Source organism: Maylandia zebra, linkage group LG17, assembly GCF_041146795.1.
Source record: "Maylandia zebra isolate NMK-2024a linkage group LG17, Mzebra_GT3a, whole genome shotgun sequence".
Lineage (NCBI taxonomy): Eukaryota > Metazoa > Chordata > Actinopteri > Cichliformes > Cichlidae > Maylandia > Maylandia zebra.
In genome coordinates, this window is record NC_135183.1 from 39,108,584 (window position 1) to 39,123,240 (window position 14,657).

Genomic DNA, 14,657 nt, shown 5'->3' on the forward strand with positions numbered 1-14,657 from the left:
TACTGATGTTGGTACTGAAATCATTATTCTCGACAAAAGACACCAGATAGGAGGCAGACAAATCTTTAGATTTCCTGGATATATTTGATAAATAATAATAATAATGGCCTTAATTAATAAAAACAGTAAAAAAGTAGGTGTTGTTCCTACAGCGTAACCTTAATGCTGTTATTTATATTTCATAATATCCAACTATGGTGGATCCATCCATTCTTAATAATACCAAAGAATGTTTCCTGCTTGCAGTGAAACGTGCTGCTCGTTATCGTCTTCGTCCGCGACGTTACTTGTTGCTTTCTGTTCAATTTGCACAAACTGAACTTGACAAAAGAGCTTTTGTCCATTTAGCATCCTCAGCTTGGAACGAGCTGCCGAACGACCGGAAAACGTCAGAATTCATTTCATTAAGTGCTTTTAAATCAAAACTCTGAATCCTGGAGGATTTTTGTAACTGCGAGATACTCGCTGCTGCCATCTTGGCCAGTTTTTAATCTCAGTGGGATTTTCCTGGTTAAATAAATTTTTAAAAATCACCCAAAGCTTCCTGTTCATACGTCTTACACATGTGCAGTGTTGTAGTGTATTTGTTGTAGTTAGCCCAGCACAGTGTGCTGCGTGCATGATGTGTGACTTACAGAGGGTTTTATCGGTGATCTGTCCGACATGAACAAACAGCTCGAGTGCCTGTAACACCTGCGTGGTGCACCTGGTAATTTGCTCTTTTTGTTTAAAAAAATAAATCTGCATTAATAGAGCTTTAAACACTGAGGGACTGTACCAGCAGATCTCATGACCTTTCATGAATACAGAGATGACTTCATAGTGCACGTTGATCCAGTGCTGATGCGCATACATAATGTGAAGGTGAAAAACAAATCTAGATGTGCAAATACACTCTGTGGCTTTTTCCCCGAAGCCCCACCGGGCGTCCCTCTGTTCACAGTTCCAGGAAGCAGGATGACACGCTGACTGGCAGCAGCGCAGAGATGCATTAATGTGACAGTTTGAGTTAAAGCACCGTAATAAAATTAGCAGCCACTTCCCTGCTTGCCACATTTTAAAAGCATTTAAGTGATATCTGAACTGATAAGACTGACGAGCTTTTACATTTGTAAGATTCATTTTACTGCTTCAAACATACAAAAATAAACTTTTCATGACTGCGATTCCACCTTTCTTGACTTTGCTCTTCATTAAGGGGGGGATGCTGTGGGATGGCCTCTCCACGCTGCTGTCGTTGTTATTTAGGACTCGTAAACAGTTTACACAGACGGTCCTGTGACAGCTGAGCAGGATGTGAGCTTACGCCCATCGCAGTTCACTCGGCTTTCTTTTGACTCTTTGCACTGGCTCCGATTTTTCAGCGAGGTTGTTGAAAGATGAGCGAGGTGTCAGGGACAGCAAAGATTGCAGCGATGTTACAGGATCCAGGGAGGAAAATTTATTGTGTTGGTCTTCCTTCAGCCCGCCTGGAGTTGGCAGCGTTTTGAATGTCACATTACTGTGACAGTCGAGCTATTTCCAGTTTGCTCTGGACTTCAGGGACCAGAGATGAAGTAGATGTACACAGACCGAGTTCATGCATGTGTGTGTGTACAGAGCATTGCATTGTCTCTGAGACTCATTACATATCACAGCACTCAGAAATAACCGCTTTAAGTGTGTGTGTGTGTGTGTGTGTGTGTGTGTGTGTGTGTGTGTGTGTGTGTGTGTGTGTGTGTGTGTGTGTGTGTGATAAATCATAGCAGAGGGTGGTGAACAATGTGTGGCCTCTGGTCTTGGCAGGGCAGGATTATTTCAGTCAGTGTCGTGTTGTGAGTCAGAGCGGTGTGACATTTAAATCTGTCCTGTCAAGAAAGACAGTTGTGTGTGTGTGTGTGTGTGTGTGTGTGTGTGTCTTTGTGTTGTGGCAGCAGGGGTAAGGGTTTGGAGAAAGTGGGGTCAGGTGGCGGGGGTGTGTGAAAATGTTAAAAATGCCATTTCTGCTTACACCCTGTCTCTTTGAAAAGGTGACTGTCCCCCTCTCCGTGGGTCCGTCTGACTGTCCGTCTGTCTCTCCGTCTTTCAGATAAGCTGTTCGGGAAGCGGCTGCTGCAGGCTGGAAGACACATCATGTCTCATAAGTCTTGGATGAAAACGGTGCCCACAGAGAACTGCGACGTCCTCATGACATTTGCAGGTCAATCAAACACACACATTCCTGCTGCTTTCATACGTGTGAGAATCCTGACTGACAGCTTTCATATCACAAACACAGAACTATGTCTGCAGTTAACCCTCAGTGTGGAGCTGCTGCTCATCATCACTTTTTAATTTGCTTTTCATGTAGGAAAAGAGGGTAATCCCCGTGTTTGAAACGCTGGAACAATTTTCTGTTCTATCACAGAGGATCTGTGTCCTTTTGTATTGTTCGGCCCATTGTGATGTCCTGGGAATGTCTTGAGGAAACAGTTTTGGCAGAAACAATCACATGGACCCAAAAACTGAAATAATTCATGTTCAGGGGACAGACACTGTCTCTGTTTTTAAGATGAGGCTTACAGCGCTCCTTTTCAATAAAGCTTAAAGTTAAACCTGGATCAGATCTAACTTAGACTGCTGAGGGCTGCACTGTTTCTTCTTCTACTCTCTGTATGTTTAAACACAATTTGGCATTTAATCATTAGTTATTATTCCTCTCTGGCTCTCTTCCACGGGCGTCTTTAGTCTTGCCTTGCTCCCCTCACTCCCAACCAGTCCCAGCAGAGGGCCGCCCATCCCCGAATCTGATTCTGCTTTAGGTTTCTTCCTGTTACAAGGCAGTTTTTCCTTCCCACTGTCACCAAGTTCCGCCTCACAGAGGATCATGTGATTGTCGGGGTTTCCATGACTGCAGGGTCTTTACTTACCACGATGACTGTTGGGAGCTGATTGGCGGTGGCATACAATATGACTTATGTTACATGTTAACTTTGCAATAACTGCAGTGAACACGAGCTTTTGTATTTGTATTCTATTTTTATCTTATTGTATATTTATTTTATTTTATTCTACTGTATATAGTATTTTATTTTATTCTATTCTGTACAGTTGTGTACTGTATTTATTCTTATTGTATTCTAATTTTTGCCTCATAACTTTTGCACTGTCCACTTCCTGCTGTGACAAAACAAATTTCCCACGTGTGGGACTAATAAAGGTTATCTTATCTTATCTTATCTTACCTTATCTTTTACTGTGACGCTCAGTCAGTCACTGTAGTGTCGGTGGAAAAATGTTAGATGCGCTCTTATTTCCTAGTTTCACCTTCAGCTGTAAGCTTAGGCTGGCGCCCTGCAGGCCGAGAAGAACGTGATGATTCAGTAGTATGACCTCACACCTCCAGCTGCTGCTCAGAGATAAAAGCAAAGACTGTGGGAGTACTCGGCAGATCCTACGGGGGCGTCAACACGAACTCTTTGTTTTTCCACTTCCTGTTACAGATACTACAGATGACCACACGTTACTATGGCTACTGAACCACATCCGACTGGGAATCCCAGAGCTCATCATCCAGATCCGACATCATAAACACACGCGAGTCTACGCATTCTTCATCACCGCTACGTATGAAAAGTAAGAAATCAACCAATCAAATCAGAAAGGAGCCTCTGGTTCGTGCTTCTGTTCATTTTGCCTCTGTCAGGGCGCCCCAGGGTGGCTGTGGCTGCAATGTAGCTGCCATCACCAGTGTGTGACTGGATGTGTAAAGCGCTTTGGGGTCCTTAGGGACGAGTAAAGCGCTATAAAAATACAGGCCATGTGTTGGCTGATGCTGCTGACAGTAGGACCGCAGCACTGATTATCAAACTGTTCTTTTAGTTAATCAGTTAGTTCAATGTTTCACTCTCTCCTTTAAAATGATTAGAATATTCCAGCTTTATGATCGAACTTGCTTGTTCTCACCTTCACTGCTTCTTCAGACATATCATAGTTCGGGATGTTGGTGCTGTTTTAACTGTGATCAATAATTAACAAACGACCCATCGCAGATATTACTTAATATCGCCTCTTCCTCCACTGGCTCGAGGGGTAGTTATTTTTGAACGTTACTACGGGAGTCGGGATGTAAAAGGCGAGAATAACCCTGCTGTGCTGTGTCGGTGTGAAGCAGCACCTCCGTTTATCATAGTTTTAAATGTAGTTGCAGCTTATAGTAGGCGCAGCAGTTTAGCTCGTACACTGTGAATCACGAGTGAAGCTGATGCCTGGTGATTCAGCATTGCTCCTCTGCTGCTGGTCTTTCAAGTTTTCCAGAGGCTTTAGCATCATGCTAACCTCTGTGTAGTGGATTTGCTGTGATTTCACTCCCACTGTCACAGACAGTCACAGGTGAGTGCAGGGTCACTTTAATATCAGTGCTGACTTTGACGTATAAATACAGAGAAATACAATCTGGGGATCAGGGCGGCAGCTGCTCCCGTGCTGCATTTCACCACAAATGTTGAATCCTCTGTGCTGACTGCGCTTTTAGACGACGGGCTTATCTAACATAAACCTTTTACCTGTGAATGCAGTAAGAGCGGACAGATTGTGGGAAAGAAGAGAGAGAGACAAGCGGGCGTGACAGAGAGAGAGAGAGAGAGATAAAAGCAGAAAGGATGCAAGGTAAAGAAACGCAAAGAGGAAGCAGTGAGGAAAGGTGGTGAGGAAGGATGGACTGAGTGCTCTTTTTAAAAGTGTGCCAGTGGGTTTTGGATGAAAAGCTCAAAGAAAGTGCTGCTTGACCACACACACACACACACACACACACACACACACACACACACACACACACACACACACACACACACACAAACAAACGTGTTTTCATATCGTTGTGGGGACATCTCATTGGGATGATGCTTTCCCTAGCCCCTACCGTAACCATGAAAAATCAATGCCTAATCCTAACCGTAACCCTGACACTAAAACCACATTTTGAGTCTCAAACTCATTTGGTCCTGACAAAGATATGTAAACACACACACACCTGCTGTGGGGTCGGTTGACCTACATTTTATGTGGTAGAAATCATAACCCAGAAAGTGCTCCACGTCCTCTCGAATTCCCCTCGGATACTGATTCCCGGTCCACCATGAAGCAGCGTGAAAAATCCTTTCCTGTTTTAGTTTTGTTGGATATGTCCAGCTGTGCCATTTGTTCAGTATGTTTTCATATCGTCACATGATTTATAGTTGTGTTGTTATCATCGCTGAAAGAGTCAGGATGGAGCTGTACGTGTGGGAGTGTTTTGTGCGTTTTTTCAGAAAGGCTTCATTCATTTAACTGAAAGCAGTAAATTCAGCTGTAACAGAACATTTTCTTACCTGACATGTCATCAGTTACTCATTCTGCTGCTCTGACGGGCAGTTTACGGTTTGCCATTTGGATCTGCTGAGTTTCTGCATTACCTACATTAGCATAAACACGCAGAGCTCTCCATCAGCAGTGTTACTTTACAAGGTTAGCTTTGTCCACGCTTTGCGTACAGCCTCACTGTCAGACTTTCTCTCTTTGTGTTTTTGTATTTTCTTGTTAAAAAGCTGAACACTTTGATGAAATAAGAAAAGAGAGAATCTCATTAAGATTCCTGGCAGCAGCTGCTCACCTCTAAAAGGCCTCCTGGTTTTGGCTTCGATTACTAAACAGTTGGTTTAAACAGATAAAGCCTCGTTTTTTTCTTCCTCACACAAGCACCTTTATTGTGACGGTTCTGCGCTGTAAGCAGTATTCAGGCGTGAAACACAAGCTTACACCTCAGATTTCTGCTGTAATCCATCAGGTGCCGTCCGTGCTTCTTTGTGCTGCCCCTGCGAGTACATGGAGCTGCATGATGGATGGCTGTTACACATCGGCCGTACGTCTTTGTGCGTGTGTGTAAAGACTATATATACATGTGAGGGCGAGGTGAGCTCTTAGCCTGCGGGGAACAGAGAGGGAGCTGCATTATTATTGAGATTTCAGCACAAGGCCGGCGGGAAGGACAGACGGAGATGGAAAAAAGGATGATGGGATAGAAGGAGGGGAGGAGAGCGATGGATGAAGAGGGGAGGCTGAGAGAAGACAGCGTGGGCATGAAAGAGGACGAGAGCATGGGGATAGAAGATGTGCAGGAAGGCATGATGGGAAATGAGATGAGGTTCAGACATTACAGCTGAAGGACAAACCACTGTTTTTTTTAGTAATGTGGAAAAGTGGCCAAACAGAAGTGCTGCAGTGTTGTGAATTAAGATAAATCAGGTGATTATTGGGATTATTTTTAGTGTCAATCATCAGTTTAACCAACATGTTAGAAGAAAAAAGGACCATCCCAGCATGCAGGCATACATGTTTATAGCTCATAGCTGTAAAAAGAGAGACAACACCGCGTGTTGCTGTTACTATGCAATTACTCCCATTATTCCTCTCGCCGCCTCCATAATGTGCGGTGTTACCACCAGCAGAGTGAGAGCCCGGGCGTCGCCGCGTAGGCAATTAGAAACAAAAGATTTAATTAGACGAGATTAATGCACTGCAGATGACACAGATTACACGTGTAGCGTGGGCGTCTGAGGCCGGCTTAAAAAAACCTGCCCGATGTTGTCGTGCAGTTTGCTGCGAGGCGCCGAGGAAATGGGACTGAGGAAAGCAGTGAAGCCTGAGTTTGGCGGAGGAACACGGAGCTTCTCCTGCGAGGAGGACTACATCTACGAGAACATCGAGAGCGAGCTGTGCTTCTTCACCTCGCAGGTCAGTGCGACTCCAGTTATTCCCAGGTACCTACACTGGGAAAAGTTTTTCTCACGTTGCTTCCTCCTCCTCCTCTTCCCGGTGGCTGCAGGAGAGGCAGAGCATCATTAAATACTGGCTGGACAACCTACGTGCCAAACAAGGGGAGGTGCTTCATAACATCAGCTTCCTGGAAGGCCAGCCAATCAGTAAGTGATCAGAGCTAAAAGCTCCGTTGTCTTCAGTGGGCCGCGGCATGTGTGATTGATGGTTTCCTCTCCTCGAGTGCTTCTCTCTCTAACTAAATAAAGTAAATCATCTGCTTAAATATGTTTTGCTGCTCGCTTTACTCTCTGCAGTCCCGGAGCTGAGTGCGAGAGGTGTGATCCAGCAGGTGTTCCCTCTGCATGAGCAGAGGATCCTCAGCCAGCTGATGAAGTCTTGGGTCCAGGCTGTTTGTGAGAAGCAGCCGTTAGGTTAATAAATCAAAGCTCGCTTTTACGCTGTTTCCATCTCTGACTTTGCTGTTTGCCTCACTGTTATCTTATCGATCTCACAAACAGATGATATCTGTGACTACTTCGGGGTGAAGATTGCCATGTATTTTGCCTGGCTGGGTTTCTACACCACCTCCATGTTATATCCCGCCGTGATCGGTTTCGTGCTTTGGATGCTCACCGAGTCCGATCAGGTGAGCAGAGATGAGCCGTGTGCTTGTGTAGGAAAAGGAAACAATGACACCGCCCAGTCAAACCGATAAATGTCTGCATGCTTGCCTCAGACGAGCCGGGACATCTGCTGCGTGGTGTTTGCCCTCTTCAATGTGGTGTGGGCCACTCTGTTTCTGGAGCGGTGGAAGCGGAGGGGGGCGGAGCTGGCGTATAAGTGGGGAACGCTGGACGCGCCTGCGGAGTCCCTGGAGGAACCACGGCCTCAGTTCCGGGTGAGAGAAATTAAACTCTGATTCAGTCAAAGTGCTTTACAGCGTCAGATAAAGACAATGCAGCAGAGTAACACTGAACAAAGCTTTGCAACAGGAATTAAAGGCGAACGATGTGGATTCAGTTCAGTTATAGCTGATGAGAAACAGGAGGACAGATTTAAAGCAGAGCATGGAGCAACAAATAGTCCAACGTGTAAGGAAGCTGAGTGATATTTGCTCTATAGTGGGCAAATATCCAGATAATATTTAAAAATGAAGAAGCTCCCAGTATAACACACTGGAGAAACTGGTTACATGCTGTCCTTGTTATGGGAAAACATCCCTGCAGGACTACAGCTGAAAATAGACGACCTGTTGTTAAATGCTCACCAATGATAGCGAGCGAATCAGAATGATGCTGACAGCTGCACAGTTTCCTTTTTTCTTCTGCTTTATTCACAAAAACTTTAATTATGTACTTTGGGAACAGCTTTAGTTACTCTTCCATTACAAGGAGATGTCAGAACAGAAGTGGAACTGAGGATTGATTGATTGATTGATTGATTGATTGATTGATTGGGGTGGCTGTAGCTCAGGAGTCGAGCAGGTCGTCCACTAATCGCAGGGTCGGTGGTTTGATCGCTGGCTGCTCCAGCCTGCAGCCGAATCCTCGGGAAAGAAAATAATGAAGTATGACTGTTAGATAGAAAGCACTTCAGTACAAAAAGCATAAACAGTGTTTGTGAGAATTTCACTTCAAAAACAACATCACAGCTGATCAACGTGCTGTACCAAACTAAGAGAACAAAAGAATAAATGGGTACACAGGGCAAAAACAAAGACGACAACTCACACGGGCCGAGGAGGACAGGTGTGTTTTTAAATGAGCTTTAAAAGCAGCGAGGGATGGAGCCTGCCTGAGCTCCAGAGGAAGCTCATTCCACATTTTGGGAGACAAAGCTGCAAAGACTCGGTCTCCTCGGGGTTTCTAAAATGTTTCTGGGACAGCTAGCTGATCTAAGAGCACGAGACGGCACGTAAGGGTGAAGCAGCTCAGACAAATAATAAGAAGCGAGACCATTAAGACTTAAAAACAAATACAAGAATTTTAAAATGGGTTCAAAACTTAATGGAAGCCAATGAATTGCAGTAAATGCTCAGATCAGAGTGTCAACAGGACGGGTTTAATGTTTGACGGCTGCCTCAGCTGAAAGAAGGAGAACTTCACCACAGTGTCGATGTGAGTCAATGAGGCGAGTTGTTTAAAGTGCTTTGAGCAGTGAGAGTAGAAAACAGTCCGTTTATGTGAAACGTGCTTCTTCATGTGCAAATGCAAAGAGGAGAAAAAGCACAAAACAAATATGTTACTGTGATTATCTAACAGCGTCACTAATGTGGGGTCCAGGGTCTCCTGACCCACCCCTAAAATATTGTCTTTATCAAAAAGGAGCATTTAAAGCCAACAACAAAGGCAGCGAGTCTCCTGTGTGACGGCTGGCTGAAGGCTCCGCTTCACATTTTACCTTTGAGAACTCAAATGAGTGCTTTGTGCGTTTTCCCTCCAGCCTCTCCTCTTTACGCTGTTTCATATCCTCTGTCTGCAGGGAATCAAGCGCTGCAGTCCTATAACGGGATGCGAGGAGTTCTACTATCCTCCGTGGCGGAGGCGTCTATTCAGGTGGCTGGTCAGCCTGCCCATCTGTATCCTCTGTCTCTGTTTTGTCTTCCTGGTCATGCTCATCTGCTTTGAGCTGCAGGTCAGTCCAGCTGTCAGCATCTGTTCTCTTTGTTGTGTCCCGCTTTGATGAATACAGCAGCAAATTTAACGCAAGAAAATCATCTTCTTTTGTCAGATTTCTTTTAGAGTTTGACGTAATGAAGCATTTTAAAGAAGCTACGAAACCAAAAACCACAGACAGTAACTAATAATAAACAAATAGACTCCACGCTTCATAGAATGGGAGTGTTTATTGCCTTTGGGGGCTGAGAAGTTGTATTTGTGTCTCTGCAGGAGTTTGTGATGGGGATCAAGGAAATGCCTCGGCTGGCTCGCTTCATCCCCAAAATCATGCTCGCTATCACTGTGACTGCGTGTGATGAGGTGTACAGGAAGATCGCCTGCTGGCTCAATGACATGGGTGAGCGCCGAGCTTCTAGGCCGGCAAAACGTAACCGCAGATTCAGAGCAGAGCGTCTCTTACTCAAGATGATCTCCTGAAAGTCGCGTCCTTAATATTAGTTATTAATATTAGTTATTAATATTAGTTATGGATCGCTGGCAATTCCTTTTGAGCGCTGAGCTGGCTGTGGCTCGAGAGGTCGAGCAGGCCGCACGAATCAGAAGGTTCCTGCGGTCTGGACACGATGTGTCCATCAGTGTGTGTGTGAGTGTGTGTGAGTGTGTGTGAGTGTGTGTGAGTGAGTGTGTGTGTGTGTGTGTGTGTGTGTGTGTGTGTGTGTGTGTGTGTGTGTGTGTGTGTGTGAGTGTTTGTGTTTGTGTGTGTGTGTGTGTGTGTGTGTGAGTGTGAGTGTGTGAGTGAGTGTGTGTAGAAGTGCTTTGAGCGCTCAAATAAAGGGGTGAAGCTCTACGGTTCATTAGTTACTAATTAAGCAGTCAATGATTGAAGCTTTTACTGTGCTGCATGTTTTTAATGGCTCGCCAGGTGTGTTACGCTGATGTTGTGTTTCCACAGAAAACTATAGACTCCAGAGTGCCTATGAGAAAAATCTCATCATCAAAATGGTTCTTGTAAGTGTCGTCCTTTGCTGTGGGATTGGGTGGAGCTAATTCCTCTTCCTGTTTAATCACACCTGGCCTTTCTGTCTCTTGCAGTTTCAGTTTGTAAATTCCTATCTCAGCCTTTTTTACATCGGATTCTACCTCAAAGACATGGAGCGCCTGAAAGAGGTGAGACGTTTCCGCCGCTCAGACACTCGCACTCACTCGTCGACGTCGTCATTAATCCGCACATCCGTGCGTTTGTCCGTTTGTGGAAGATGCTGCTGGTGTTGTCTCTGATCAGGAGTCTGCAGCGGCAGGTCCGGGTCAATGTGCTGCCTCACGTCTCCCTGAAGATCAAGATGCTGGTGGTCTCTGTTCCCTGGTTCTTCAGGGCTTTGCTCGGGAACAAAGTACGATCCCTGTTACGCGTAGGGAAGGTCAGAGGTCTGTTTCTGACCACCTCCGTTATGCCTTTGCATGCCAGCTTGGTGCCAATCGGTGAGCAGGTGTGCTTGGAAAGAACGTGTGCTGGAGCTCCAAACCTCCACGCTGTTAAATGGCTGCAGGGCTGTTTTCATTACATCTCTGTATTTGGGAGACTTGGGACTTTGTAGCTGTCAGCAGATACTGTCTGATTATCTAAAACCAACTTTATATTCAATGACATCAACTCTCAAAACGCGCCTCTTCTTACTTCTTCTATTGGGTCCTTTCATCTGAAGATCGGTCTTCCTGGTATTCCTTGTGATGGGAATTGTGGATTTCTTTCTTGGGCTTTTTTCCCTCTGTGAGTCATCTTGTCCCTCAGCTTCTCACCATCTGCTCCACCTTTCGGACTCTCGATGTCAGCTGACTTCCCAGTTTTCCCAGTTTACACCAGCACAGCTCAGGCTCTCCACATGTCGGTAAAGCTTTCTGATTTACTGGAAGTACCATGAAAGGCTAAAATCATTTAAAACACGTGAGACTTTTCTTGTTTCCAGTTGATGAGAGAGACGTCAGCTGTTACGTGACTGAGATGTTAGCAATCAGAGAGCAGCGTCTCCGCCTCTCAGTCCCTGTGCTGTCCATTATTGATTATGTCCTGTATGCTCTCTGTTTCTGTGCTGTAGCATCTTCTGCGCAGCGTGTTGTGCATCAGCGTTTGACCTGAAGGAGCTGCTTTCAGATTAAAGGCAACAATGGATCGTGAGCTTTGTGGTGATGCAGTCGCTGTCTAACCTCTGCGTGTGTGTATTATATGATTGAAGACATATTAAACTCTTGGCTTTGACTGTTAAAGCTCAGTTATGGTTTGATGCAACTCGGTTTCTTTTTCTGTGCTTATTGACAAGATCAGAGAAACAAAGAAACATTTTTTGTTGTAGAAACCAGGAGATCACTGAGTTTGACCAGATTAAACTCTTAAGAAACTTTATTTTGTAAAGCTAAATAAATACTTTGTGCACAGAGACACGTTCACATGAAGGTTTATTAAAAAATGGTAATGAATCCCAAAATGATAAGAGTATAGTTGTGTTCAGTTACCCGTTTAATCTTAATCTCTGTACTTATTGTCACGCATAATGTATATGTCTTCTTCCAGATGACTTTTTCAGAAACAAAGAACTGTGTCTGTGTTGGACTCAGCATGAGATTTTATTTGTAGCCGTTCTGCTTCCCGTCAGTTCCTGTTCTGGACGCCTCCCGTTCGCCCACAGGTCAAAGTATTTGGACGAGGGACCGGGCCGTGGGTGCCGCAGCGTCTCCTGTTGCATGAAGCGTCCGTGACAGAGCCGGGAAAACATGACAACTTTGAGGTTTCTAGTCAGCTGTCCACAAATAAGCCCGTCGCACGTCTTGACTGCTGCGTCTAAAGAAACTTTAGTTTCAAGACTGATGAACTTTTCACTCGAGCCTGTCACAGGGCGGAGGTGTAATTATTGTGCGTCGCTTTGTGTCTCGGCTTGGTGGAGCAGTTTAGTTGGTTCGTTCGTGTCTGCCGTGTGCAGCGAGGTCTGTAGGTGAGAGGCTGCTGTGCTTTTTAGAGTTCGAATGTGACACAGCGATTGCTGCCTAACACCTCAGGACCCCCGATTACAGGGTCCCTCCTACTGCTTGGAATAGGGAACCATTCAGGCGGAGCTTGCCTTGAGCACACAGTCTGCATACATGTCTCTTTATTTTAAATGTTTTCACCTTATTTTATTAAGTCCTCTCTCGCTGCTCCTCCTGCGCTCTGTCCACTGTCATCTATCCTGTCTTGTTTCTTTTAAATGCTCCAATCAGTGCGCTGTGATCTGTGGGTGCTGCAGCTGTTTCTCTGCCTTGTGTTTGTCAGATGCTGGCCACTCTACTCATCATACGCCAGTTCCTTCAAAACGTTAAGGAGGTGCTGCAGCCTTACCTGTATGAGCGTCACAAGCTGGGAGAGCTTACGCTGCGAGCCGTGTGGGACCTGCTGCTCTCAGTGCTGCTGAAATACGCCCGGCTGGCAGCTGGAAAAGCCATGGCGTCTCCCACTGACCAGACCATGCCAGGACCCGGACTGAGGGGCACCAGGCCTGGAGTGGGGCAGCCAGAAAGAAGGTGGTGCTCTGAGCCGTTCAGTAAAGATGATGCAGTAAAGAAAGCGTGTGCTGAAAGATCCGTGACGTTCATGTGTTTAGCTGTCATTCACACCAACACTTACTGCGTTAGTCACTACAAGCAGAGCCGCTCGGCTGCAGACAGAACGACACTTTATCGTCCTCCGCTATTGTTCACGCACCGCATGCAGTTATGATTCATAGCTATCAGACACCGAGTGCACAGACCGCCAGAACAGGTTGGCACACAGTTACTCTGACGTTTATCTGTCTCTTCACCTGCTCTCAGGGAAAAGAAGTGTCTGAACGGAGGATGTGGAGTGCCTGATGAGGAGGAGGGAGCTGAGAAGGACGAGGCTGACAGCGGGAGGTTCAGCGAAGGAGAGACGGAGGAGGAAAGTTTGATCGACTGCGGCTTGAAGCTGAGGAAAGTGAGCTTCATAGAGAAGGTACAGTGCCGCGTGACCTGCGTTAGCACGTTCACGCTTTAGAGGTTGAATCATGTAACTGATCAGCGATGTCGTGGTTAAGGTGGACAGAAAGGCGGCGTGCAGTGGGCCCCCTGTGGACAGCAGCTTTCTGGAGGAGGGAAGCCCCACCATGGTGGAAAAGGGAATGGACCCGGCCTCGATGTTCGAAATGTGCGACGACGACGACGACAACGGAATTCATGATGTGAAGGACTCGAGCGGGGGCAGGGCTGAGGCCGCTGATGCTGCCGCCGCCGCCAGCCCGCTGCCTTCTGGATCTGAGAGCAGCGCGTCGCTGCGTCACAGAAGAAGAGGCCGGAGCGCCGAGAGGGTCGAGCCGAAAACGAAAAGGGAATCGTGGATGGATCCCCCCGAGGAGAGAGAGAGCACCACGCTCACTCAGGCGGAGATGGAGAGCTGCATGCAGACGTACTCAGTAAGTGCACATATGTACTCACCCTGCACGTACGGCTCAACTGACACCTTGGCTGATTGTGATTGGGTAGAGGATCAATAGGGGGTCCATGGCACTCTTTCGGACACTCCCACAGGGCTTAAATCTGGGATTCTCCACCAGTCGCATTTAGAACTGAAGAAGCTTCTCAGATGAGAGGTCTTTCCAAGCTCCTTAGACTACTGACAGAAGGGAAATGCAAGTGAGGTCAGAGGTCAAATGTGACATATTTGGACCCAAACTGTAGTGTGATATTTAGTATCGTTTTAAAGATCAGAGATTTTCTTGAAAGTTTGACCTCATTTGAAGAAGTGATCAGAGGTGACTGAGTAACGTGATATTTACAATCACTATATGCCTGCATAGTTTTACATGCTCAGTGCAGCATTATTATCACTGAGGTTCAGATCAATCAAGTCAAATGTGATGTGATATTTTGAACCTTATAAAATCGGTACTTTATAAGTACCAGATGTTGACTGTGTGATAATCATCCCCGCAGACCTCGGTGGATGTAAGCCAAAGTTTCCTGGGTCGTTAACAGTTTACTCTTCGGCCGCCCCTCATCTGTTGTTTTTTTTTCGGCAAAATTATCCACACCCACCGCCGTGCTATGCATTCTGGGATATGTTGGGCCACGAAGTCTTCACCGCCACGTCCTTAAAATTCAGGGAAATGAAGGACGCATTTGAGGGCCGCATTTCGAGCAGCCTTTGAATTGGGACAGCCTTCGTTGCGTCAATGTGACGTAATCGGCCTTACAATGCGGCCTTTAAGGCTGCAGACCCTGAATCGGGATACAGCCTCTGTGTTT

The 14,657-nt window shown here is 46.1% G+C and overlaps 1 protein-coding gene across 2 annotated transcripts in view; it reads left to right on the top strand.

The window, feature by feature from the left end:
• The window catches only part of ano8b (anoctamin 8b), a 42,297-nt gene that overhangs the window by 18,058 nt on the left and 9,582 nt on the right, over positions 1 to 14,657 (top strand). For both annotated transcript variants that reach the window (XM_014407329.4, XM_014407330.4), the window contains exons 2-15: positions 2,069 to 2,179; positions 3,462 to 3,594; positions 6,591 to 6,729; positions 6,821 to 6,917; positions 7,068 to 7,184; positions 7,272 to 7,399; positions 7,490 to 7,651; positions 9,235 to 9,387; positions 9,642 to 9,768; positions 10,324 to 10,379; positions 10,464 to 10,538; positions 12,673 to 12,920; positions 13,209 to 13,368; positions 13,451 to 13,825. In XM_014407329.4, the coding sequence (XP_014262815.1) occupies positions 2,069 to 2,179; positions 3,462 to 3,594; positions 6,591 to 6,729; positions 6,821 to 6,917; positions 7,068 to 7,184; positions 7,272 to 7,399; positions 7,490 to 7,651; positions 9,235 to 9,387; positions 9,642 to 9,768; positions 10,324 to 10,379; positions 10,464 to 10,538; positions 12,673 to 12,920; positions 13,209 to 13,368; positions 13,451 to 13,825 (2,081 nt within the window). The remainder of the gene's footprint in view (positions 1 to 2,068; positions 2,180 to 3,461; positions 3,595 to 6,590; positions 6,730 to 6,820; positions 6,918 to 7,067; positions 7,185 to 7,271; positions 7,400 to 7,489; positions 7,652 to 9,234; positions 9,388 to 9,641; positions 9,769 to 10,323; positions 10,380 to 10,463; positions 10,539 to 12,672; positions 12,921 to 13,208; positions 13,369 to 13,450; positions 13,826 to 14,657) is intronic.